Source organism: Genypterus blacodes, unplaced genomic scaffold (genome assembly GCF_046128005.1).
Source record: "Genypterus blacodes isolate CSIRO-AG114 ecotype Tasmania unplaced genomic scaffold, CSIRO-AGI_Gbla_v1 ptg000140l_1, whole genome shotgun sequence".
In the NCBI taxonomy this organism is placed as follows: Eukaryota; Metazoa; Chordata; class Actinopteri; order Ophidiiformes; family Ophidiidae; genus Genypterus; species Genypterus blacodes.
This window is the reverse complement of record NW_027466942.1, coordinates 69177-96267: the sequence shown is the minus strand read 5'-3', so window position 1 is coordinate 96267 and position 27091 is coordinate 69177. Positions and strand designations below refer to the sequence as shown.

At 41.1% G+C, this 27091-nt stretch overlaps 3 protein-coding genes and 1 long non-coding RNA gene across 5 annotated transcripts; 3 read left to right on the top strand and 1 right to left on the bottom strand.

Annotated features, from left to right (window-relative positions):
- The first annotated feature begins 51 nt into the window (after positions 1-51).
- On the top strand, positions 52-26201 carry LOC143012001 (interferon-induced very large GTPase 1-like). 2 transcript variants are annotated; one of them, XM_076165029.1, is made up of 5 exons: positions 52-159; positions 258-295; positions 12743-21679; positions 25275-25397; positions 25510-26201. In XM_076165029.1, exons 1-3 carry the CDS (start codon positions 126-128, stop codon positions 17531-17533), a joined length of 4863 nt encoding a protein of 1620 aa, XP_076021144.1. In that variant the 5' UTR covers positions 52-125; the 3' UTR covers positions 17534-21679; positions 25275-25397; positions 25510-26201. The 2 variants fall into 2 exon arrangements, with proteins under 2 accessions (XP_076021144.1, XP_076021143.1); XM_076165028.1 differs by having other exon boundaries at positions 25262-25397.
- Positions 310-5337, top strand: LOC143012007 (interferon-induced very large GTPase 1-like). Its single transcript, XM_076165036.1, has 2 exons — positions 310-351; positions 388-5337. The coding sequence occupies exons 1-2, from the start codon at positions 310-312 to the stop codon at positions 5182-5184; spliced, it is 4839 nt and encodes a 1612-aa protein (XP_076021151.1). The 3' UTR covers positions 5185-5337.
- On the bottom strand, positions 5855-18554 carry LOC143012003 (uncharacterized). The gene is made up of 2 exons (XR_012964962.1): positions 18483-18554; positions 5855-6112 (listed from the first exon to the last, which is right to left on the bottom strand). It is a non-coding gene; the product is annotated as an uncharacterized LOC143012003 (long non-coding RNA).
- Positions 6649-9832, top strand: LOC143011994 (cdc42 effector protein 1-like). Its single transcript, XM_076165022.1, has 3 exons — positions 6649-7048; positions 7241-7300; positions 8978-9832. Exons 1-3 carry the CDS (start codon positions 6649-6651, stop codon positions 9586-9588), a joined length of 1071 nt encoding a protein of 356 aa, XP_076021137.1. The 3' UTR covers positions 9589-9832.
- Positions 26202-27091: the final 890 nt, after the last annotated feature.

The window sequence follows — 27091 nt, the reverse complement described above, 5'->3', positions numbered from 1 at the left end:
AAACCATCAAGTCAACTAGAGTTGACATGAAATAACTTTTTTCTTAGAGTGATCGAGTCAACAATCCTGATGATGGTGAACACTCGGAGAGGAACGATAACACAACAGCAACAGATGAGACCAGCATGAAGTCTGAAACACCACCTGAGAAACATACAGGTACTAATTCATACATAGAATTTGATTGAATTATTACTTCTACAGTAATATTGTGATCATACACATGTACCTGGGTTGATTCAGTTCATTATTTATAGGTACCTTAAAGGAAGACATGAGTGAAAATAAGGATGAGGTAAGACAATCTAAATGTCTCTACAGGACTATTTATTCAATATTCCATCATTCAAAGTAATAATTCCTGACACATATGATTTACTTTAAAAGCTGGTAGAGCTCAGCAAGGAGGAGCAATGTCGAAGAGAAACAGAAACACTGTTCAACAGACTTCATCTTGGAGCCAAACGCCAACAGACGTTGACACCAGAAGATTTTCTTCAAATAGGCCCAGCTCTGAAACAGCAGAGCGACACACCTGAGAAGGATCTAGCTCATACGTTTCTCCAAAGGTTGATGATACTGGACTATAGAGCAAGATATATTCCTGTGAAACAAGACAGTGCTGAAGTCTGTCAATTCAGACATGAGCCAGATGTTGTAGATGATGAAACAGAAGAAAGTATCTTAGATGATTTTTTCAGTTCAACTGAAGACTCTGAGCCAAAACCAAAAACAAATGTCCATCCAATGGACGTTCAAATGGCAGTTTTCCACTGCTCAGACACCTTTCTCAGGCAGAACATGATTACTAAGCTATCACAATGTCAGTACGCCTTACCTTTGCTTGTTCCTGACCCAGTCTCAAAGGACATTGAGTGTCCTCTTTGGGCATTTAGGCAAATAAGAAAAAGCTGGAAGCTGACAGATAAATCAAAAGGTTCCATAATGAAGAGCATGCCTGTCTGTAAAGCTGAGACACCCATGGTGTCATTCCTCCGTCTTGGTTCAGCCTCATTGTCAAAATCTCAGCTACTGAACAACTTAATCAACGAGCGCCACAGCACCTTCTTCCACAGGAACTGCCCAGGTAGCACAAAAACTTGCTACTTGATGGATGGAGTGGCAGAGATCGCCTGGTACTGCCCAGCTGGAAAACCCAACGATTCTTTCACTGACTTCATTGCCTTCTGTAATCTCCACGGTGATGCTCTGTGCTTTGATAAACAACGTGACATACTGATTGAAAAGGCTTCAATCAATGTTGTGTTGTTACCATCTCTGAAAAGGGGAGACAGAAGTAAGACAGTTATTTCATCACTTCTCAAGTCCTCAAAGCCTCTGATTTGCCTCATTGCCGATAATGATGGAAATTTAGTACAGAAGAAATCAGGATATTATAAGATTGGTCTGAAAGACAAAAGCCAATCGGATGCATCTGAAGAACTGAAAGGAATCATTCGGAACATTTTGTCTGGATCCTTTGATTCCTTCCAGCTTGAAACACTGGCTCAAGTCCCTGGAATCAGAGTGGATGAAGAAAATAAGATCTGCCAAAAAGGAAAAGCTGCTGCTTTGAAAATAACCAGTTTGCTTCAAGACATGGACGTCTCAAAGATCAAAGAGAAAATGCTCCCTTGTCAGGGCGAACTGTGGCATGAGTGGAGCAGAATAACAAAACAACAGTATCACCTAAAAGGAGATATTGAAAAGGAGAAATGTAAAAATCAAGAGAAATTGGAGGAACTACGACAGAGACAGCGTGCTGCTTCCTGTTCTGACTTCATGCAGCTGTTCATCAACAATCTCTCGTCTTTGCCATCAAATGAGAAAGAATGTTTCCTGAAATGGACTCAGATCTTACTAGATGACCTCTCCACAGATGACCTTGCTAGAATTCTCCATAGATATGATAAAAAGTGGTCTGAAGTCTTGGCTCTAAAGAAAGACAAATCTGATCAACTAAAAAACAAACAAACTGAGCTTGAAGAGATGTCAACACAACTTCAGGCAGCAACATTTGGCTTGGAGCACATCTTCAGGGAGATGGGACAGATCTATGAAGCTCATGAATCACTGGGAACAGAAGGAAACACAGGCAGAATGAAGTGGTGTGACTATCCTGCTCTGGCTGCAGAGCTGATGATATCAGGACATCCCATGGAGCTGATGGATGGTGATGCAGGTCATGTACCTCTAACATGGATCAGTAGTCTGTTAGATGAAGTCATCAAGAAGCTGGGTGATAAGCAAGTTTTTGTTCTGTCAGTTCTGGGCGTACAAAGCAGTGGAAAATCAACAATGCTGAATGCCATGTTTGGTTTACAGTTTGCAGTAAGTGCTGGCAGATGCACCAAAGGTGCCTTCATGCAGCTGGTGAAAGTGTCAGAAGAGATGAAGAACGACTTGAAGTTTGACTATGTTCTAGTTGTGGACACTGAAGGACTACGTGCTCTTCAGTTGGCAGGTAACACAACTCTACACCACGACAATGAACTGGCTACGTTTGTCATCGGTGTGGGAAACATGACACTGATCAACATCTTTGGAGAAAATCCAGCAGAAATGCAAGATGTTCTGCAGATTGTTGTACAGGCTATCATGCGGATGAAGAACGTTAAATTGTCTCCAAGTTGTGTGTTTGTTCACCAGAATGTCACAGACATTGCAGCTTCAGAGAAAAATATGGATGGGAAGAGGCGCCTACAAGAAAAACTGGACCAGATGGCTCAACTAGCTGCCAAAGAGGAGGGATGTGATGCCAAGAGCTTCAGTGACATCATTGAATTCGACGTCCAAGAAGATGTGAAATACTTTGCCCAGTTGTGGGAGGGAAGTCCACCCATGGCCCCTCCAAATCCAGGTTACAGTGAAAGCGTCCAAGAGCTGAAGAACACCATCCTCTCTAAAGCATCACAGTCTGATGGAATGACTCTCTCACAGTTCAAACACAACATTGGATACCTGTGGAAAGCTCTGCTGAATGAAAACTTTGTCTTCAGTTTCAAAAACACACTTGAAATTGCAGTGTACAGAAAGCTGGAGGTCCAGTATGGGAACTGGACCTGGACCCTGAGGAAAGAGCTGCTGACCATTGAAAATCAGCTTCACAACAGAATAGAGAATGGAAACCATGACATGGTTGAACTCAGTTATCTTCATAAAGAGATGAGCAAAACTTATGAAGATGTCAGAAAAGCTATGGCAACATACTTTGATGATAAAAACCAAAAAGAAATGTTGGTTCAATGGCGAGGAAGATTTGAAAGCAAAATCAAAGACATTCATGAAGAACTTGTGAAAGCACTGAAGAGAAAACTGGATGAGGTTCTCCAGCAGAAGAATGCTTGTGAAAAGCTTGATAAGAAGAAGCCAGAGTTTGAGAACAAGCTACTACAAAAGAGCAAAGAGCTTGCTCTGCAGCTTAAAGACAAGGCAACAAATGAGAGGGAACTTCAGGAGCAGTTCAACCATGTCTGGGATGGCTGGGTTACTGAATTAACTGCAGACACAGAGCCCATAAAGGATATCAACCTACAAGAAGATCAGCTTTCTATCCTTCTAGAACTTGGCATTGAAAGTTCTCTTATACATGAACGCCAAAAACGTGGCAAATACAAAAACATAGCCAACTGTGGGGATTATTCTAAATATGATACCCGAACAAAGCACCAAGATCCCTGTGAGGAAAGACAGAGATCTGAAGATGAGAGGGTAAGCAAAAACACAACAGGGCAGTCTGACACTGTGTTGGATTCTGTCTGGAAGAAAGTCACAAACCAGTTTGCAAAACAACAACAGTTTTGTTTCCAAGAACAACAGCAGATCAGAGCTCTAATTGACAAAGTTTACAATCAGGCCGAAAGCACAATTCAGGGCAAACCTTTAGCCACAAGAGGCTACAGTTCTACTTATCTGGAGGAAATGGCCAAAAATGTCAGTGAACAAGTCAAAGAATTTCAATCACAACAGAGCTATGATCTCAAGAAGAAGTTCACAGTTGATCTTCTGCTCTATGTGTTTGACGCTACAAGCAAGAACATTTTAGAGTCTCACAATCAATTCAAGGCAAACAATGATTTACGATATTATGTCAATAGCAAGAAAGAACAGTTCTATGTCATATTCAGCAGCTTCTGTAAAGGTCACTCATCAGCTGTTGTGTTTGCAGAGATGATCTGTGATAAACTGAAGGATTCCACTGTCCAGGCTGTCTATGATAAGACTGCCATTGATCTTGCAGGAGAGATGAAGTGCTCTTTCTCACCATTCAATGGGAACAGGGTGATCTTGGAGAAGCATGTATTAAAATCCCTGGCAGAGAAAGAGGACTTTCAGGACTACATGAACTACAACAGACATCCAAGGGAACATGTCAAGACTTTCATAAAAGAAGAAGTGAAGAAATATATCTTCACTGAACACAAAGACTCCACAAAGAGTTTACTCAAGAAAAATGTTCAAGACATCCGGGGGCTTCTGAGTCGAGCTTTGCATAAAGCTACAGAGAAAGTGGCACAAGGGGAAGCAAACATAAACATGTGGCTGGAGGGATTTTCCAGTGAGCTTAAGGACCAGCTCACACTTGATACCATATGTTGCCAAACCTTTAGTGACATAAACAACTTTGATTTTCTTGAAGTGGTGGTGAAGAAAAGACTTGAATCCATCATTGAGGAGATCACTGCACTCCCATTAGATGACCTGGAGAAATCACGGGTGAGGCCTGACAAAATCCTCATTGACCAACTTTGTAACGGCTGCTGGGTACAGTGTCCATTCTGCAGAGCTGTTTGTACCAACACACTGGGAGATCACAGTCCAGATAAACACAGTGTCCCCTTTCATCGCCCCTCTGGGATCATTGGCTGGCACTTTAGCGGTACTGTGGAACTGGCCATAGACTTCTGCACAACATTAGTAACAAGTGACAGGTCCTTTTACCCTAAACGTGATTCAGATGTGTGGATTCCTTATAAACTCTACCACACTGCTGGTCCAGAGTATGAATCTTGGAAAATCACCGCTGATGAATCTAAGCTGATTTACTGGAAATGGTTTGTGTGTAAGTTTCAAAAGGAACTGGAAGATCACCATGAGTTAAGGTTCAAGGGCAGAGGAGAAATTCCCAGTGCCTGGAGAAAACACACCAAACAGGAAGCGATTGCAAGTCTGGATGAAATGTAAAACCTCAGAACAAACTCTGCTCTGCCAAAGTCACAATGACCTCTTGTTGTCTACATATATGCAAGCTGTAATATAGAAGAATCTCATTGAAAGATGATCTTGACTCTAAATGAGAAAAACAAATATTAACAGAGTTCAGGTTATTGATTGAAATCCAAAGACCTCAAACAAATCAATGTCAGGATGTAGAATTCACTCAAACAAATAAGATAAATGACTGCAGATGCTATTGTTTCTAAATGTATGTCATATTCAGATTAGTCACTAAGTGAAAATGGAACATTTCTGAGTTGCTGTTTTTTTGGGGGGAAATAAGTTAGGCAAGTATTTGGGGTGGGAATGTAGCCATGAGTTTTGATTTTATGTTTACTATTTTATGACAATCTCAGTGATATTATCTGTAACACAAGTGATTTCAAGTATGCATTACATGTTTTTAATGCTTTATATCTGCATTATTATTATTTTTTTTCAGCTGTTAATTGAGTCCCAGGAAAGATGGCTGTTTTGATTTATCACAAATGTCTAATCTGCTTATTTTTTCTATAGGATGAATGAAATGCACAAGTTCGAAACAGTTAAAAGTTCAGACAGCAAGTAAATGTGCAAGAATATGAGCTGAGACATACTAGAGACAATAAACTTATTTACTGATTGGATTTTCCATTGATTTAAAATCAGTAATGAAGCTGTGGTTGCTTGCTTCTTATTTTTCTGCAGGTTTCATTAGAACAGCATTAGAAAACAGCTTTAACTGTATATCTATAGAATGGAGAAGATGATTTGTACGGTGGATCTTTTGAGTCTGAATTAAACATTTATTTTATGACAATGCCTCTAGATGACAGCTGTCAATGTTCATGAGCAGGAAAGTAAAAGTTCTTCATTAAATCTTACCTATAAAACTAAGGAATTGTTTGGATTCTTTCTTGAAGAATTTCTCAAACAGAAATGATGTTTTACATGTGTGTAAGTTTATAATGTAAATGCATAGAGTTCATCTATGCTGGGTCTGGTTTCATTTGATCTAAATGATGAATGAAGCTAAACGATCAGTGTTAGTATTATAGGATCTCAATGCAGCATCTGACAAAGTGAACCTCAGGATTCTGTAACACAGACTGGAAACATTTTCTGGGACAGCGTAAATAGATTTGAATTATATTTCAGAGAAAGGGATCTATTTGCACCAATTGATAATTATGATTGGGAACAGAGCAGACAAAAATCTAATTTGGTGAAGTGTCCATTGTTGGGCCTCTTCTTTTCAACATCTGCATGTAATCAATACCTGACTGTCAGATGAATTCAGTACGATTCATTTGGACAATATATACTGTCATGTAACATAGAACATATATGTACCAAGAAAAAGTAAGGCTGCATGTGTTCCAGAAAAATGTGGAATCCAGAAAATAAGTCAATTATTTGAGTTACAAGGATATTACAAACTTTGTTGCCAGTATGAGTGTGGGCAAACTGCCAGGGCTCAAGGGCCTGGTGTCAGGCTCTCAGGGGAAACGCCGTTTCAAGAGCGAGCTCTCTGTGGACATGATCAGCCCACCCCTGGGCGACTTTAAACACACTATGCATGTGGGCCGAGGTGGAGACGTGTTCGGGGACACCTCCTTCCTGAGCAACTACGGGGGCACCAGAGAGCCGGGGAGTCCAGACTCAGCAAACAGCTCCAAGACAACAAGCTTCTTCACACGCACCTTTCAGCAAGTAAGCAAGAACTCTGCAGCGCGACCGCGGATGGGCTCGCGTGACCTTTCACCCCCACCGCCCGACGTTACCCCCATCATTAAGAATGCTGTCTCCCTGCCCCAGCTGAACACGGTCTCTCCCAATGGGTGCCTACCCAGCATGCTGTTCCATTACATTACATTACATTACGATCATTTGGCAGATGCTTTTATCCAAAGCGACTTACATTACATTACCACCATTCGCAGAGGGGGGAGCAATTGTGGGTTCGATGGGGGCACCTCGGCACCTCGGCAGGGGCTCGAACCGGCAACCCTCCGGTTCCCAAGCGGAAGCTCTACCCACTGAGCCACTGCCGCCCTGTTCCCCAGAACCATCAGCTCGCCAGATGACACCTTCTGCACATATGGTGAGATCATGTAGAGAATCACTTCCTGTTTGTAGTAGCAAATGTAATGAGGATGGATTTAAAGAAAGAGACATTTCTGAATACTACACTGACATGAAACAGACGATTGTTTTTATGATGACTGGCTCATAACTGTGATCCTGACATTCAATCACAACTGCTTAGATGTAAAAAGAAAGAAAGAACTAACTGTGTCATCGTTTTGGCACAGTCCCAGTTCTTTGGGCTGCAGCCCGGTGGTTGAACAGCACAGTTTCATACCAAACTCTTGTTGTTGAAGGGTCATATATTATGAGCTGCTTATTGAAGAGCTGACAGTATAAAGAGCTGCTGGCTTTACTTGGTGCAAACAGGACTGTAAATGTCTGTGCCACACACACACACACACACAACCAACCAACAGATACCAAGACAACCCACAAAGAGACTTGGCTTTTTCTGAGTCATCTCAAATCACCTAGGCAACACCTGTACACAATTACAGCTCTACACACAAATACACACAGCTGGTTTGTTGGAAAGAGACTTTCAGAGGTCGTGTTCTGTCATCTTCCATGCATGAGTGACTGAATTGCAAAAAGAGACCATTATAACCTGTTAGTACCAGGTGTGTGTGTGTGTGTGTGTGTGTGTAGTTTCAGTATAGTTTATGTGGGTCATCTGGAAATTCCCTTCCACTGTGCAGATGACCCAACTCCAAAGGAATTTGTCCAGAGTGAGCTGAGAGACGATTGGAGCTTTCTGCCATCGATGGCTTCCTTTGACATTTTCCATCAATTAAGATCAATCAATTTTAGATTTTATCTTTTGGTTATATTTGCAGTAATACTCTGCATTCAAAGTTGCAGTCTTACACGTAAACAAGACTGAAATAACAAGAAGCAGCATTTAAAACTAAGCATTTTGAAATTGAACATTAAAATTCAAAATGACCGCCAGCAAAATAATTCTGCCTATTAAAGTGATGGAATGAATGAATTCAGTCCATATGTGCTCTCAGTGAATATGCTCAGGCTTCATTTGGGATAACAGAATGAAGTGATATCGCCATCTAGTGACTCAGGCTGGAACTGTTGGTAGATTGTTCTGTCAGCCATGGTCCACTTACTGACAGGGTCTCTGTGTGAACGATACACTAGACTAACTAGCCTATTGTTTATGTCAGGGCTTCCCAAAGTGGGGGGTGCAGAGCTATTGCAGGGGGAGGAGGAGCAATATGAATAAGTACCGTCTCAGGTAAATGAATGAGGCGATACTTCTTCATCTGGCTGCAGGAGAATGAGCGTCCAGACAACATTATTGCTCCATGTATTTGTATCCTCTGTTATCAGGTTTGTCTGTCTTCTTCGGCCTGGTTGTTGTTTTATATCGTCCCGTAATGTTTTATATTGGTTTTCGCCAACTAAAGGCTTTGTTTAGCTGCCTGAAACATGTTTTTAGTTCTTCCTTTAATATGTGAAACCAGTCCTGATGACATCATCAGTATAGCCTCTGAGGCGCTGACTCCCACCTAAGGCAGATCCTTCAGTGCCTTCACTCTGATAACTTCAACATTCTAAATGTAATAAAAGATCCTTGGTAACATTCATACATGAATATAATTCTGATGTGTTATTGATCTTGTGTCTTCACTTAAACTCTTTTTGATGACTTGTTTCTCCCTCTCACTGTGTGCAGGCCTTCACTCTGGTTTCCTTACCTTGCCCCGCCTCTCCCGCCTTGACAGACAGTTTCAAGATGGAGATTCCAGGAGGGGGTCTTTACCAGAAAGCGGCGATATTGACCGCACGCGCTCAGATTCCCTCACCTCTTTCACCGTAGACCTCGGCCCTTCCCTGATGACTGAGGTCCTGAGCTTGATTGACAGCTCCAGCTGCCTTCAGATGGCCAATCACTGTCAGATTGATTGTGAGGAAAGAGAGGATGAGGAGAGTTGTTCTGTCACTGAGACACCACTGCAGACCCCTGGGACTTCCATGAGCAGTGGATCGTTCAGGGCCAACATGAACAGCGGAGGGCGCTCTTGTAGCTCAAACCGGACAGAAGAAGAAGAGGTCAGGAGGTCTTTTAGGAGCCTCCACTCTTTCACTGGATCTCCTCAGAGAGAAAAGCCTGTGATGGAGGCAGAGAGGTTTCAGAGGGCAGCTGAAGTGCTGACTCGTCATTATGGAGGCGCCTCCTTCACAAATGGGCGTCGACCGAGAAACTCCACCACCTCTCCAGTTTTCAGCCCCACCCACAACGCAACATGCACTTTCTCTGAGAAAGAGGAAGAGATAAAAGTCTAGATGGCAAATCCTGAACTGCAGAACGATCATTTGACCTCTGCATCAATGCTGCAGACTGAGAACTGGATTCTGATGTTTAGTGGACACATTGTGTCTCTAGCTTTAGCTCTGGAACTGAACATGAACCTAGCATTCATGTGTCACATTTTCATATCAGACATTAGAAAGCCTACATACTTTGTGAATGAACACTGCCATCTAGAACTCTGTTACATTCAATAACTGTTTCAAATGTTGTATTAAAATGAATGTAATGATACATCGTTATAGATGAGATGATTGATCATTTGCCAGTATTTGCTTCCTTATTTCTCACACCTCCTCTTTCCACAAAGTCACGTGATTTCGGAGAAGTATTGAAGATTTGTATTCACATTACTTCCATATTTGTCTTCACTACTGGAGGGGGGGGGGCTTTTGGCTCTGTGTATAAAAGTTGTTGACAGGGAGACGTCTCAGTCACAAGGAGCAGCAGACAAGACAAAGGTGAGTAGATTTGTTGGCATATTTATGTATCTATAATCAAAACACAACCATGTCAGTTTCTTGTGTTGCGTAGTCATGGAGGCTTTTGCTTGATAGATGCTTTTCATACAACTCGTGTATTCTTGTTGTGATGGTGCGTCTTAAGGGAGGCTCATATGTGTTGTCATTCGTTGCGATCCTAAGAACGTTCCTCAGACCGACGTCTTCCACAATACTAATCTGCTTATTGAAGCTAGTGAGCAATGGACTTTGTGTTTTTTTTAAATAGCATGTTAACTTGCCCATCCCTTAAAGTGACATTATGTAACAATTACAGGTTGGATTTGGTAAAGTATAGTATAAGGTAACCTGATGTCGGTCTGTCTAAAATATCAGTCTATATGTGGTTAAACAGTCTGTAAGGCAGGCAAAACAGGCAAACAATACCACCAAGTAATGTACAAATACAATACCCAGAAGTTGTACTTGAGTCAAAGAAACTAAATCTCATTCAAAATGACTTTGTTAAAAGCAAAATTTACCCATTACTTAACATAGTTTTAGTAAAAGTACCTACAGTTTTTTTTAAGGCAAAAGAAAAAAAAAAGAAAAAGAAGCTTGTCCCAAAGGCAATACCCAGATGTGTTTTGGCCTTTAAACTTGAAAATACCTGGTGCTTCAATCTACTTCCTACCGACTACCAGCTGCCTTCAAATCAGCCAGGAAGTAAGTCTAAAATACTTAAAACAATAAATGTAACACACCTTCAAAAGCAAAAGCACAAGGTACAGAAAAGCAGCCGTCAGCCTACCAGTCGTTCCCTTCTTTCTTATTGTCCCTGCACGCCAGCCACCACTGCCAGTGAGGGAAGTGGCAACTTCACCTTCTTCAAGGGAACTTCACCTTCTTGACCAGTGTAAACAAATTCTTTAACTGAATGGAACCCACCTGGTCAACTAGAGTTGACATGGAATAACTTTTTTCTTAGTGTGATCCAGTCAACGATCCTGATGATGGTGAAGACTCAGAGAGGAACGATGACACAACAGCAACAGAAGAGACCAGCATGAAGTCTTAAACACCACCACAGTGCGGTGAAGTTCAAGAGACTGAGATCACGTCTGAATCACCTTCTGTGATAAAAAAAAAAGTAAGGATTCAATCATAGAAGACAATTTAACTTTAATAAATGTATAACCTTCATGTAGTCAAATATTATTTATATCTGATTCTGAAATTTGTATTCATACATCCTATATTCATTTGTAGTAGATGAGATTGTGGGTATTTTCAAATATTGCTATCAAAATTAAATAAGAAAAAAAAAAAAAAAAAACTTTAATAGATTTAAGTCCTCAGGACACCACCCCTTATTTAAAAGGGGAAAAAGATAGCAGATAATTGACCTAAGCCTCAAGGATTCACCATAAATCTTAATTATCAATTGAAATTATCGAATTAATTAATTAATTAATTAAATGGGAACATTTAAGGATTAGTTTTGCTTTCTAAATCAGTCTGGAAGGGTGAGACTTGACATGGCAGAGGTTGAATTATACAAACATTCAAAACAAACAAAACAGGGGCGCTGGTGGGTTGATCACAAGGGCAAGTCTGCTGGGCTTCAAGTCTTGGGTCCTGGCGGAAGGTTGGGAGGTTTGTCGACGGGGAATTGAGGAAAAAGAAGGAAACCACTTGTCTTCTTGGTTTGCAATCAGAGTCCAGGTCAAACAATGAAGGAAAAATCCAACAGGCAACAGATCAAGAGGAAATGTGTTCACTGGGCCAAGGCCTTTGTCTTTGACCCAGAGAGGGCTAGAGGGAGCCTCCAATCATGCTTAGAGCAGCATCGGGAGAGAAAGAGCACAGGGACATGATGGGATTTTATAACCCAAAACAACCAAGGTGTGAAAAGGGGGTTGACCCTAGGTAACTCTGGAAGTTGTAGTTCTCTAGCCTGTTTGTGAACAAAGGATTTCATGCCCCTTACAGAGTCAAACACATGGCTACAGACAGCATGGCTTCTCCTGCAGGCTCTATACCGGTTCTTTAGGCCCAGCAAGATCAATGAAAGTGCAGCTGCAACCATTGACCAGGTGAGATCTTTTCACATATTTACACACCAGCATTTTGTGTTGTTTTTGTTGTGTGCATCATGTTAGATTGTTGTCAGAAGTGAGGCTTTGCATTCCTTTAGTTCCCAAATGTTCAAGGAATGAAACATTTCCCACATGTACATTAAAGCTATTATTCCTATCCATAAATGTCTCAACACTCAGGGCCCATTTCAGAGATACAAACTATTAAGATTAAGATTAAGATATGATTAAGATAAGGGATACTTTATTCATCATATTACATGCATTCAAGAGCAAATCACATGCAATTGAAATTTGTCTTGCACCCCCTCTTATATATCACACACACCAACACATGCATTACAGAGGGGGTGCAGTTGTGGTGATAACTGAAGTTACAGTTCATGATTGAATTATTACTTCTACAGTAATATTGTGATCATACACATGTACCTGGGTTGATTCAGTTCATTATTTATAGGTACCTTAAAGGAAGACATGAGTGAAAATATGGATGAGGTAAGACAATCTAAATGTCTCTACAGGACTATTTATTCTATATTCCTTCATTTAAAGTAATAATTCCTGACACATATGATTTACTTTAAAAGCTGGTAGAGATCAGCAGGGAGGAGCAATGTCGAAGAGAAACAGAAACACTGTTCAACAGACTTCAACTTGGAGACAAACGCCAACAGACGTTGACACCAGCAGATTTTCTTCAAATAGGCCCAGCTCTGAAACAGCAGAGCGACACACCTGAGAAGGATCTAGCTCATACCTTTCTCCAAAGGTTGATGATACTGGACTATAGAGCAAGATATATTCCTGTGAAACAAGACAGTGCTGAAGTCTGTCAATTCAGACATGAACTAGATAATGAAACAAAAGAAAGTATCTTAGATGCTCTTTGTGGTTCTGTTGAATATTGCGATCCTACACCAAAACCAAATGTCCATCCAATGGACGTTCAAATGGCAGTTTTCCACTGCTCAGACACCTTTCTCAGGCAGAACATGATTACTAAGCTATCACAATGTCAGTACGCCTTACCTCTGCTTGTTCCTGACCCAGTCTCAAAGGACATTGAGTGTCCTCTTTGGACATTTAGGCAAATAAGAAAAAGCTGGAAGATGACAGATAAATCAAAAGGTTCCATAATGAAGAGCATGCCTGTCTGTAAAGCTGAGACACCCATGGTATCATTCCTCCGTCTTGGTTCAGCCTCATTGTCAAAATCTCAGCTACTGAACAACTTAATCAACGAGCGCCACAGCACCTTCTTCCACAGGAACTGCCCAGGTAGCACAAAAACTCGCTACTTGATGGATGGAGTGGCAGAGATCGCCTGGTACTGCTCAGATGGAAAACCCAACGATTCTTTCACTGACTTCATTGCCTTCTGTAATCTCCACGGTGACGCTCTGTCCTTTGATAAACAACGTGACATACTGATTGAAAAGGCTTCAATCAATGTTGTGTTGTTACCATCTCTGAAAAGGGGAGACAGAAGTATGACAGTTATTTCATCACTTCTTGATTCCTCAAAGCCTCTGATTTGCCTCATTGCTGATAATGATTCTAATCCAGTACAGATGAAACCAGGATATTATAAAATGGGTCTGAAAGACAAAAGCCAGTCGGATGTGTCTGAAGAACTGAAAGGAATCATTCGGTACATTTTGTCTGGATCCTTTGATTCCTTCCAGCTTGAAACACTGGCTCAAGTCTCTGGAATCAGAGTGGATGAAGAAAATGAGATCTGCAAAGAAGGAAAAGCTGCTGCTTTGAAGATAACCAGTTTGCTTCAGGACATGGACGTCTCAAAGATCAAAGAGGAAATGCTCCCTTGTCAGGGCGAACTGTGGCATGAGTGGAGCAGAATAACAAAACAACAGTATCACCTAAAAGGAGAAATTGAAAAGGAGAAATGTAAAAATCAAAGGGAACTGCAGGAAATACGACAGAGACAGCGTGCTGCTTCCTGTTCTGACCTCATGCAGCTCTTCATCAACAATCTCTCGTCTTTGCCATCAAATGAGAAAGCATGTTTCCTGAAATGGACTCAGATCTTACTAGATGACCTCTCCACAGATGACCTCGCTAGAATTCTCCACAGATATGATGAAAAGTGGTCTGAAGTCTTGGTTCTAAAGAAAAACAAATCTGATCAACTAAAAAACAAAGAAACTGAGCTTGAGAAGATTTCAACACAACTTCAGGCAGCAACATTTGGCTTGGAGCACATCTTCAGGGAGATGGGACAGATCTATGAAGCTCATGAATCACTGGCAAGAGGAAGAAACACAGGCACAATGGAGTGGCATGACTATCCTGCTCTGGCTGCAGAGCTGATGATATCAGGACATCCCATGGAGCTGATGGATGGTGATGCAGGTCATGTACCTCTAACATGGATCAGTAGTCTGTTAGATGAAGTCATCAAGAAGCTGGGTGATAAGCGAGTTTTTGTTCTGTCAGTTCTGGGCGTACAAAGCAGTGGAAAATCAACAATGCTGAATGCCATGTTTGGTTTACAGTTTGCAGTAAGTGCTGGCAGATGCACCAAAGGTGCCTTCATGCAGCTGGTGAAAGTGTCAGAAGAGATGAAGAACGACTTGAAGTTTGACTATGTTCTAGTTGTGGACACTGAAGGACTGCGTGCTCTTGAGTTGGCAGGTAACACAACTCTACACCACGACAATGAACTGGCTACGTTTGTCATCGGTGTGGGAAACATGACACTGATCAACATCTTTGGAGAAAATCCAGCAGAAATGCAAGATGTTCTGCAGATTGTTGTACAGGCTATCATGCGGATGAAGAACATTAAATTGTCTCCAAGTTGTGTGTTTGTTCACCAGAATGTCACAGACATTGCAGCTTCAGAGAAAAATATGGATGGGAAGAGGCGCCTACAAGAAAGACTGGACCAGATGGCTCAACTAGCTGCCAAAGAGGAGGGATGTGATGCCAAGAGCTTCAGTGACATCATTGAATTTGATGTCAAAGAAGATGTGAAATACTTTGCCCAGTTGTGGGAGGGAAGTCCACCCATGGCCCCTCCAAATCCAGGTTACAGTGAAAGCGTCCAAGAGCTGAAGAACACCATCCTCTCTAAAGCATCACAGTCTGATGGAATGACTCTCTCACAGTTCAAACACAACATTGGAGACCTGTGGAAAGCTCTGCTGAATGAAAACTTTGTCTTCAGTTTCAAAAACACACTTGAAGTCGCAGTGTACAGAAAGCTGGAGGTCCAGTATGGGAACTGGACCTGGACCCTGAGGAAAGAGCTGCTGACCATTGAAAATCAGCTTCACAACAGAATAGAGAATGGAAACCATGACATGGTTGAACTCAGTTATCTTTATAACAAGATGAGCAAAACTTATGAAGAGGTCAGAATAGCTATGGCAACATACTTTGATGATAAAAACCAAAAAGAAATGTTGGTTCAATGGCAAGGAAGATTTGAAGGCAAAATCAAAGACATTCATGAAGAACTTGTGAAAGCACTGAAAAGAAAACTGGATGAAGTTCTTCAGCAGAAGAATGCTTGTGAAAAGCTTGATAAGAAGAAGCCAGAGTTTGAGAACAAGCTACTACAAAAGAGCAAACAGCTTGCTCTGCAGCTCAAAGACAAGGCAACAAATGAGAGGGAACTTCAAAAGCAGTTCGACCATGTCTGGGATGGCTGGGTTACTGAATTAACTGCAGACACAGAGCCCATAAAGGATATCAAGCTACAAGAAGATCAGCTTTCTATCCTTCTAGAACTTGGCATTGAAAGAGCTCTTATACATGAGCGCCAAAAACGTGGCAAATACAAAAACATAGCCAACCGTGGGGATTATTCTGAATATGATACTCGAACAAAGCGCAAAGATCCCTGTGAGGAAAGACAGAGATCTGAAGATGAGAGGGAAAGCACAAACATGACGACAAGGCAGTCTGACTCTTGGTACAAACAATGCCTGCAAACCTGGAGGCACAGAGAAAAGTCAAACATTTTTTTTACATATCAAGAACGAGAGCAGTTCAGATCTCTAATTGACAAAGTTAACAATGAGGCCAAAAGCACAATTCAGGGCAAACCTTTAGCCACAAGAGGCTACAGTTCTACTTATCTGGAGGAAATGGCCAAAAATGTCAACAAACATGTCGAGGAATTTCAATCAAAACAGAGCTATGATCTCAAGAAGAAGTTCACAGTTGATCTTCTGCTCTATGTGTTTGACGCTACAAGCAAGAACATTTTAGAGTCTCACAATCAATTCAAGGCAAACAATGATTTACGATATTATGTCAATAGCAAGAAAGAACAGTTCTATGTCATATTCAGCAGCTTCTGTAAAGGTCACTCATCAGCTGTTGTGTTTGCAGAGATGATCTGTGATAAACTGAAGGATTCCACTGTCCAGGCTGTCTATGATCAGACTGCCATTGATCTTGCAGGAGAGATGAAGTGCTCTTTCTCACCATTCAATGGGAACAGGATGAACTTGGAGAAGCATGTATTAAAATCCCTGGCAGAGAAAGAGGACTTTCAGGACTACGTGAGCTACATCACACAGCCAAGGGAACATGTCAAGTTTTTCATAAAAGAAGAAGTGAAGAAATATATTTTCACTGACCACAAAGACTCCACAAAGAGTTTACTCAAGAAAAATGTTCAAGACATCCAGGGGCTTCTGAGTCGAGCTTTGCATAAAGCTACAGAGAAAGTGGCACAAGGGGAAGCGAACATAAACATGTGGCTGGAGGGATTTTCCAGTGAGCTTAAGGACCAGCTCAAAGTTGATACCATATGTTGCCAAACCTTTAGTGACATAAACAAATTTGATTTTCTTGAAGAGGAAGTGAAGAAAAGACTTGAATCCATCATTAAGGAGATCACTGCACTCCCATTAGGTAACCTGGAGAAATCTCTGAAGAGGCCTGACGAAATCCTCATTGACCAACTTTGTAACGGCTGCTGGGTACAGTGTCCATTCTGCAAAGCTGTTTGTACCAACACACTGGGAGATCACAGTCCAGATAAACACAATGTCCCCTTTCATCGCCCCTCTGGGATCATTGGCTGGCACTCTAGAGGTACTGTGGTACTGGCCATCGACTTCTGCACAACATTAGTAACAAGTGACAGGTCCTTTTACCCTAAACGTGATTCAGATGAGTTGATTCCTTTTAAACTCTACCACACTGCTGGTCCAGAGTATGAATCTTGGAAAATCACCGCTGATGAATCTAAGCTGATTTACTGGAAATGGTTTGTGTGTAAGTTTCAAAAGGAACTGGAAGTTCACTGTAAGAAAGAATTCAAGGGCAGAGGAGAAATTCCCAGTGCCTGGAGAAAACACACCAAACAGGAAGCGATTGCAAGTCTGGATGAAATGTAAAACCTCAGAACAAACTCTGCTCTGCCAAAGTCACAATGACCTCTTGTTGTCTACATATATGCAAGCTGTAATATAGAAGAATCTCATTGAAAGACGATCTTGACTCTAAATGAGAAAAACAAATATTAACAGAGATCAGGTTATTGATTGAAATCCAAAGACCTCAAACAAATCAATGTCAGGATGGAGAATTCACTCTAACAAATAAGATAAATGACTGCAGATGCTATTTTTTCTAAATGTATGTCATATTCACATTATTCACTCAGTGGAGAAGGAAAATGTCTGGGGTTTTGTTTTTGTTTTTTTGGAAATGGGTTATGCAAGTTCTTGAGGTGGGAATGTAGCCATGAGTTTTGATTTTATGTTTACTATTTTATGACAATCTCAGTGATATTATCTGTAACACAAGTGATTTTAAGTATGCATTACATGTTTTTAATGCTTTATATCCACATTATTTTGTTTTTTTCAGCTGTAAATTGACTCTCAGGAAAGATGGCTGTTTTGATTAATCGACAATGTCTAATTTGCTTATTTTTTTTCTATAGGATGAATGAAATGCACAGGTTAGAACAGTTCAAAGTTCAAACAGCAAATAAATGTGCAAGAATATGAGCTGAGACATACTAGAGACAATAAACGTGTTTGCTGATTGGATTTTTCTTTGATTTAAAATCAGTAATGAAGCTGTGGTTGCTTGCTTCTTATTTCTCTGCAGGTTTCATTAGAACAGCATTAGAAAACAGCTTTAACTGTATATCTATAGAATGGAGAAGATGATTTGTATGGTGGATCTTTTGAGTCTGAATTAAACATTTATTTTATGCAATGCCTCTAGATGACAGCTGTCAATGTTCATGAGCAGGAAAGGAATTGTTGTTCATTAAATCTTCCTAAACTTAAACTAAGGAATTGTTTGGATTATTACTTGAAGAATTTCTCAAACAGAAATGATGTTTTATATGTGTGTAAGTTTATAATGTAAATGCATAGAGTTCATCTATGCTGGGTCTGGTTTCATTTGATCTAAATGATGAATGAAGCTAAACTATCAGTGTTAGTATTATAGGATCTCAATGCAGCATCTGACAAAGTGAACCTCAGGATTCTGTAACAGAGACTGGAAACATTTTCTGGGACAGCGTAAATAGATTAGAATTATATTTCAGAGGAAGGGATTACTTTGCATCAATTGATAATTATGATTGGGAACAGAGCAGACAAAAATCTAATTTGGTGAAGTGTCCATTGTTGGGCTTCTTCTTTATAACATCTGCATGTAATCAATACCTGACTGTCAGAGGAATTCAGTACGATTCATAAGCTTTTGGACAATATTTACTATCATGTAACATAGAACATATATGTACCAAGAAAAAGTAAGGCTGCGTTTCAAAATAAGTATAAATATAAAATGAATAAAATGTGAATGTGATGTAATAAATAATCTCAACACGAGAAAGAGAGAGAGAGAGAGAGAGAGAGAGAGAGAGAGAGAGAGAGAGAGAGACAGAGAGAGAGAGAGAGACTTCCTGTCATCACTTTCCAGGGCTTTTAATTTCTGTCTGATTTTACAGTGGACACTGAAGTGGAATCCAGAAAATAAGTCAATTATTTGAGTTACAAGGATATTACAAACTTGTTGCCAGTATGAGTGTGGGCAAACTGCCAGGGCTCAAGGGCCTGGTGTCAGGCTCTCAGGGGAAACGGTGGAACAGCACAGTTTCATACCAAACTCTTGTTGTTGAAGGGTCGTATATGAGCTGACCCACCTCCAAAGGAATTTGTCCAGACTGAGGGAAGTGGAGTTGGTAAAGTGAGCTGAGAGACGATTGAAGCTTTCTGCCATCGATGGCTTCCTTTGACATTTTCCATCAATAAAGATCAATCAATGTTTTATTCTATCTTTTGGTTATATTTGCCATAATACTCTGCATTCATTCATTGGGGGCGGTAGTAGCTCAATCCGCTGGGTCGACAGCTGGGAACCGGAGGGTCGCCGGTTTGAGTCCCCTGTGTGGACCAAGGAAGCAGACTGGTAGCTGGTAAGTTACCAGTTTGCCTCCAGAGCACTGCCGAGGTGCACATGAGCAAGGCACCGAACCCCCAACTGCTCCATGGGCGCCGAAAAATGGCTGCCCTGCACCCCCTCTGTAATGTTTGTGTGTGTGATATGTAAGAGGGGGTGCAAGACAAATTTCAATTGCATGTAATTTGTGAGTGAATTGCATGTAACATGATAAATAAGCTATCTTAAATCTTAAATCATTAAAAGTTGCAGTCTTACACGTAAACAAGACTGAAATAACAAGAAGCAGCATTTAAAACAAAGCATTTTGAAATTGAACATTAAAATTCAAAATGACCGCCAGCAAAATAATTCTGCCTATTAAAGTGATGGAATGAATGAATTCAGTCCATATGTGCTCTCAGTGAATATGCTCAGGCTTCATTTGGGATAACAGAATGAAGTGATATCGCCATCTAGTGACTCAGGCTGGAACTGTTGGTAGATTGTTCTGTCAGCCATGGTCCACTTACTGACAGGGTCTCTGTGTGAACGATACACTAGACCAGCGATTCTCAAACTGTGGTACAAACTGTGGTGAAAATAAACAACCATGAAAAAATTTCAATAATAATAAATGTTTGCACACGGCACACTACTACCGCTTATCGATAGTGACGCTGCGTGCAAACGTCAACTATTGGCAGACTACTACAGGCTAAACTTAACTGTGGGGGGAAAAAGTAGGAGCGATCCAAACCCACTAAAGTCGTGGCTCCAGAGGGAATCTAAAAGAGCGAAGTCTGCGGATCAGGAGGAGGATATTTTAAACTGCCTGAATGACGGTGAACGGAGTGCGAACGTTAGCAGCAACATAAGTAGTGTGAAGTGTCCACAGCACCGGGAGCTGGCTGCAAAAAGCGAAAAACAACACGGAAAAATGAGCCGAGTTATATCAACCTGGGATTCAGCTGGAGCGGGACGGAGGACGAGCCAAAGCCACAGTGTGTGTGTGTGTGTGTGTGTGTGTGTGTGTGTGTGTGGTGGTGATCTCAGCAATCAGTCCGTGAAACCATCGCATCTCAAACGGCATCTTACAACAAAACACAAAATGCTGAAAGACAAACCAGTGGAGTTTTTTGTACGCAAACGTGATGAACTGAGGCAGTCCAAATGCGCAATTCAGTTCCGTGGTGCACCTGTGGTTAAAGCGCAGGAGGCTTCTTATCGTGCCCAGCCTCCGCATAGCGAGAGCAGGTAAGCCGCACACAATTGGTGTGTTTAGCATTAGCAAAAGAGATGCTACACATTATGTGTGGCGAGAAGATCGCCGAATAGTTACATTTGGTGCCACTTTCAAATGACACAGTGTCGCGGAGAATAGGAGCCATGGCAGATGACGTTAAGACCACACTGATTGAACGCATTAAAAATAGTCACTATTATTCCATCGAACTGGACGAGACTACTGATGATGCAAGTTTCACCACTTTAACTTGTTTATGTCAGATATGAGCATGATGGTGCAGCTTAGGAGGACTTTCTGTTCTGTCAGGCCTATAAGAGTTATAAATAGTTGCCAAAATGCTGTGTGTTTGAAGTACAGTTGGTTGTGTTTTTGATTTATGTTCTCACATGCTGTGTGTGTGTGTGTGTTTGTATGTATGCGTGTTTTTGAATGAAATGCAGTTGTCATAAATGTTCTTACATGCTGTGTGTGTGTGTGTGTGTGTGTGTGTGTAAGAGGGACTGCCCCCTGCCCCATATAGGAGAGTTGTTCTAGTACCAATTTGTACAATGTGGCTGTGATTGACGAAAGTGAAATTAAATAATATTCTTATGAGGAATAAATGTGCTTCCTGTGTGTATTTTGCATAGCAGCTGAATGGGGTCGGCCTACGCTACTGTATTTTAACATCGAGAATTTGAGAACCACTGGTGTAAGGCATCTGGGCTGCTTACCCACACCTCCTCTTTCCACAAAGTCACGTGCTTTCAGAGCAGTAGTGAAGATTTGTATTCAGTTTTACTTTCATATTCGTCTTCACTAAGGAGGGGCGAGGCGTTTGGCTCTGTGTATAAAAGTCGTAGACAGGGAGACGTCTCAGTCACAAGGAGCAGCAGACAAGACAAAGGTGAGTAGATTTGTTGGCATATTTATGTATCTATAATCAAAACACAACCATGTCAGTTTCTTGTGTTGCGTAGCCATGGAGGCTTTTGCTTGATATGAACACATGATGACACACGGCCTAACAGAGTGAACAAGCTTCCATTTAATCCATCCTTATCCCTTATGCCCTCCTCAAACACCTCGTGGCACCCTCGTGGCAAAAAAAGCCACGCACATAAAAACTGCGATAAAATCATCATACATCAATATTTTTGTCTACTTTTTTTTTCATAAATCTCTTAAGCAACTTCTTGGCTGCTGAAAACTACCAAACATTCAATAATTTTTCAGGATTTTAACCCTTTAAATGCCTGTTTAACTACTTGAAACATTCATGTGAAATTATAACATTCAAGTCTATGTAGAAGTTTGCGGTGAATGTGTGTAGCAAATAATCTATATACATTTAATTACATTCAATTTAAGTATAAAAAAGGTATAAACCGGCTCTGTAAAAACTATCATCACTATCATGCAACGCATTCAAACCCTGCAGTAAGGGACGTGAGCTGCCGACAGCTTTCGACTTTGTCGAATTTACCCGTTCGCTTTTTGTTAAATGATCCTTTTGCCACATGAATGTTTTTTTTATTTTTGACTAAAAAACACAAAAAGGTTATTATTTTCCATAAACTAAATAGTAAATGGATGGGGCTTTGGTGGTGATTAGAGTCTTGGATGTGTCAAAGATTAGTAGTAAAGTTGATTTGATTGCATTAGTATTTATTATGTAGTATCAAATACTCACACTGGACACCCTCCAGGCACAAATGGCACCATTGACTTTCTAATCTCTCTGCCATTCCTTTATAAAACCATGAATTCTCTAATGTCAGCATTCATTATAAAGAAAAGTGGTGATATTTGACATTTTTAGTGTTTTCCATAAAATTTAACCATTTTCCCATTGTAGGCCGTTGCGTGACTTTTTGACACTTATTATGACTACCAGGGGGCCCCAAGAGTTTTTTTTTTTTTTTTTTAATGCGTGTGTGTTTGTGTGTGGTGTGTGTGTCTGTGTGTGTGGACATGTATCTGTGAAGAGGCGCCTCCTGCCTTTGCTGTGCTAAAAAACAAAAACAACTGCTAGTTTGTTTATGCACCACACATAGGTGTGTGTGTGTGTGTCAACATCTGATTCATCAATGTGAACATTTATTGCGCAAACAACAACTTTGAAAGCTTCATCAACAAAAGAGAACACAACAGAACATGAAATATGAACACATTTGAACCAGCAATGTCCAGGCTTTGAATATGTTTGAGGGAAACGGATAGATTGAGAAAGTGTGTGTGTGTGTGTGTGTGTGTGTGTGTGTGTGTGTGTGTGTGTGTGTATTCAGTTTAGTTTAGTTTGGTTTAATTTATTTGACCAACAGGTCCAGCAGCATGTGACCTGGTGCTCTCTATACATGCACTTGTTTCACTTGGTGCAGGTGGTAAAAGACTTCTTTTTTAGGCCTGTGCACAACCAGCACACACTTCTCCTTCTGGTCGAGCTGGTGGCAGCAGTGGCAATGGCGGTGTTGATGGTGTCTGCGAGGACAGTAGTCTGTAACTCCGGCACCATGGCAGCAGCAGCAGCTGTACACGGGCCGGTACACACCTGCTAGGATGAGAAGTCCCATGTGGGCTTTTGTCTCTTGGGGCATCCACATTTGTTCAATGAGCTGGGTCATGTCAGGAGTAAAGAAAAGGTCAAAAGATGATGCCACATGGTGAATCCTGGATATGGCATATCTTGTGGGCCGTGGCATCGTGCCGGTGGGTGCCTGGATGTAACGCAGCGTCTCGGCATGGGATGGAGACCAGACTTGCCCGTTATTTGCTGTCCACTCAGTGGTAGGATGAGCAGGATCCTGTGTGTCCTCTCCACTTTCACAGGAAGGGTCAGAGGCACTCACAGAAGTGGAAGACTCCAGTGAGTAATCTGTGTCAGACTCACCCTCGAAGCTTGTGTCGTCCGATGAGTCAAAGCTCACTGGTAGATATAGGCTGCATGATCATTTCTCTGGCCTCTTCCTCACTGAAATGCCTCTTCATCTTTGCTCCAGGTCTCTCTCCTTCTCTGCTCACTGATGAAATGACCCCTCAGCAAAGCTACGTCTGTATCTTTGGCTGTGGAAGCAGCCAGGTGCATAAACAAACTAGCAGTTGTTTTTGTTTTTTAGCACAGCAAAGGCTAGAGGCTCCTCTTCACAGATACATGTCCACACACACACACCCCCCACACACACACCTGACACACACACACACACACACACACCTGACACACACACACACACACACACACACACGCAAAAAAAATACAGGAGTTTCATGCATCGGCCTACAATGGGAAAATAGTTGAATTTTGTGGAAAACACTAAAAATGTCAAATATCACCACTTTTCTTCATAATGAAATGCTGACATTAGAGAATGCATGGTTTTATAAAGGAATGGCAGAGAGATTAGAAAGTGTGGTTTCAATGGAAGTCAACTTACATAAAAAATACTAATGCAATCAAATCCATTATACTACTAATCTGTGACACATCCAAGACTCTAATCACCACCAAAGCCCCATCCATTTACTATTTAGTTTCTGGAAAATAATGACCTTTTGTGTTTTTTTGTCGTAAATAATGAAATCCTTCGAGTAGTTAAACAAGCATTTAAAGTGTTAAAATCCTGAAACATTATTGAATGTTTGGTTGTTTTGAGCAAGTTGCTTAAGAGATTTATGAAAAAAGAAGTAGAAAAAAATATTGATGTACGATGATTTTATAGCAGTTTTTAAGTGCGTGGCTTTTTTTGCCACGAGGGTGTCCAGTGCTATAGGGTGGGTGTCCATAGCTACTTAGACCCACCACATCAGATCAAAGGTGTGGAGGAGGAGGTTAGGGGGGAAGTGGCTCTGTGTACACAGAAGGTGTACGATGTAAGACGAGCTGGAAATGTCAACATAAGAATATGATGCCATCACATACCTTTTAATTAAGGGAACCGTTATGAGGGCTAAGTAATAACTAAAGCAAGCTGAGCCTGAATTCAGCCAATCATTGTTCATGTTTAGCTCATTCATAATGAATATTCATGATTCAGTCAAGCGCCAAAATGGGATCCCTACTCAGCCAATCACAAAGTGGTATTTATATATTCATGGGCTTGCATTGACTGGTGTGTGTGTGTTGGCTGAGGGCTGATTAGGGATTTGGGTGCAAGAGTGTGTCAGGTGGGTGTGCAAATGAGTGACATGGTGACACAGCCAGGGAGAACTAGACTGAAGAAGAAATGTCCCTCATTGAAAAGAAAAGAACAGGCGGTTTGTCTGTCCCATGCATCATGTGCAGCATGATGGCGACTTTGGGCCGCAGTTCAAATGTGTGAAAATGGCAACCTGCTGTAGTCTGTGTTCCCAGTTTAAGTACAACCAACAACAAAGAAAAAAGTTAAATGTCATGGGCATGAGCAGTACTGAGTAACTGCAGCTGCCACAGCACAGATCACCAGCTTGAGCAATGAAATGTACTGACAGTAATATGTTATGAATGCATCAACAGTGTGACTGTACAGCATGAAGAACAGATGAGATGGAGGAAGACACTAATGAAAACACAGCAACAGCAAAAGGAGAAGGAGGGACATTGGACAGCACCGGTCCAATATCTCAGAATGCTTCAGCACCTGTGACAAAATGTGAGAATGACTTGTTTGATTGATTTCTGCTGCACTTGACATTAATAAAAGAAAAAGCATATTGTTATTAGAATGATGCATTTACTAATGTTGTACACCTTCTGTGTTCCAGTGGTGCCTGAGCTCACAGTTGTGTTAATTGGTGAGGAGAGTTCTATACAGATCGGATCAGAAAACCTCTTACTTGACCATGACAGGCAACAACCTGAGGAGATGTTTTCATCCAAATTATATGATCTGTGTGGGCGACACATTTGTGTTATCAACGTGCTTGGGCTACAAAACATTGAGCCGCTCTCATGGAATGAAGGAAGTCATGCATTTCTGTTGCTGCTGCCTTATGGTCAGCATGTCAGCCAGTACACTTCAGGAGTGCAGTGGTTTGAGAAAGTATTTGGGAAGGAATCCCTTGCTTTCCTAATGACAGTTGTGACTCATGATCCAGATGAAGAATGTGTGAGTGCACTGACAGACCTGAGAGCAAACAACAGCTTTGTTGAACAAAGGTACCACACATGTAGAAACAGTATGAGAGATGAAGGAGAGATTATAGCTCTGCTTGAACACATAGACACCATGGTCTCTGAGAATGATCCAAGCTGCTATGGTGGACTGATGTGTAGTGAGAAGAAAGAGCATGAAGATCTCCTGCTGGACCACAGACCCCAAGAAGATGAAGAGTTTCAGCAGGATCCAACAGGTGAAGACTTTAATGTTCCACAGTGTGGTGAAGAGCAAGAATTTGATGATGACAACAAAACAGAGACTGAGATCACATCTGAATCACCTTCTGTGATAAACAAAGGTAAGGATTTAATCATAGAAGACAACTTCACTTTAATAAATGTATAACCTTCATGTAGTCAAATATTATTTATATCTGATCCTGAAATGTGTTTCCTCCTTTATTCATTTGTAGATGAGATCAATGAAAGTGCAGCTGCAACCAATGACCAGGTGAGATCTTTTCACATATTTACACACCAGCATTTTAAAAAGTGTTGTTTCTGTTGTGTGCATCGTGTTAGATTGTTGTCAGAAGTGAGGCTTTGCATTCCTTTAGTTCCCAAACTTTTCAAGGAATGAAACATTTCCCACATGTACATTCAAACTATTATTACAATTCATAAATGTCTCAACAGCAAAACACTCAGGGCCCATTTCAGAGATACAAACTGAAGTTACAGTGATCACCACAAGTGAGCCGGTCTCTCAGGCCACCTGTGTCTGTCAGCTGGTTTCTCTTCTTTCTCATTCTGTATACTGTATCACTTTAGATATAGTAAAAACTGAAAGAGACAGTCATGATTATTATTCATGGTTATTTATCTAATCACGCAACAGGCTCTCTCTCTCTCTCTCTCTCTCTCTCTCTCTCTCTCTCTCTCTCTCTCTCTCTCTCTTTCTCTCTCTGATCAACTTCAATAAACAGCAGGAACACATTTTTGAGAGGGAACCAGAACCAATGAGGGCAAAGGGGCAGAACGCCTGAAGCTCAATCAATCACCAATTTAGTGCATGTTTGGATGAACCTGAAAAACCTTTACATAGTGAGAAGATAATGCAGCCTTTCTCAGTGGTACTTGTGGTCTAAAAACCTGTTTCGTACAATAGTAGATGTACAATGTTGTATGTTGTTGAACTTCACCTTCTTGACCAGTTGTCAGTGTAAACAAATTCTTTAACTGAATGGA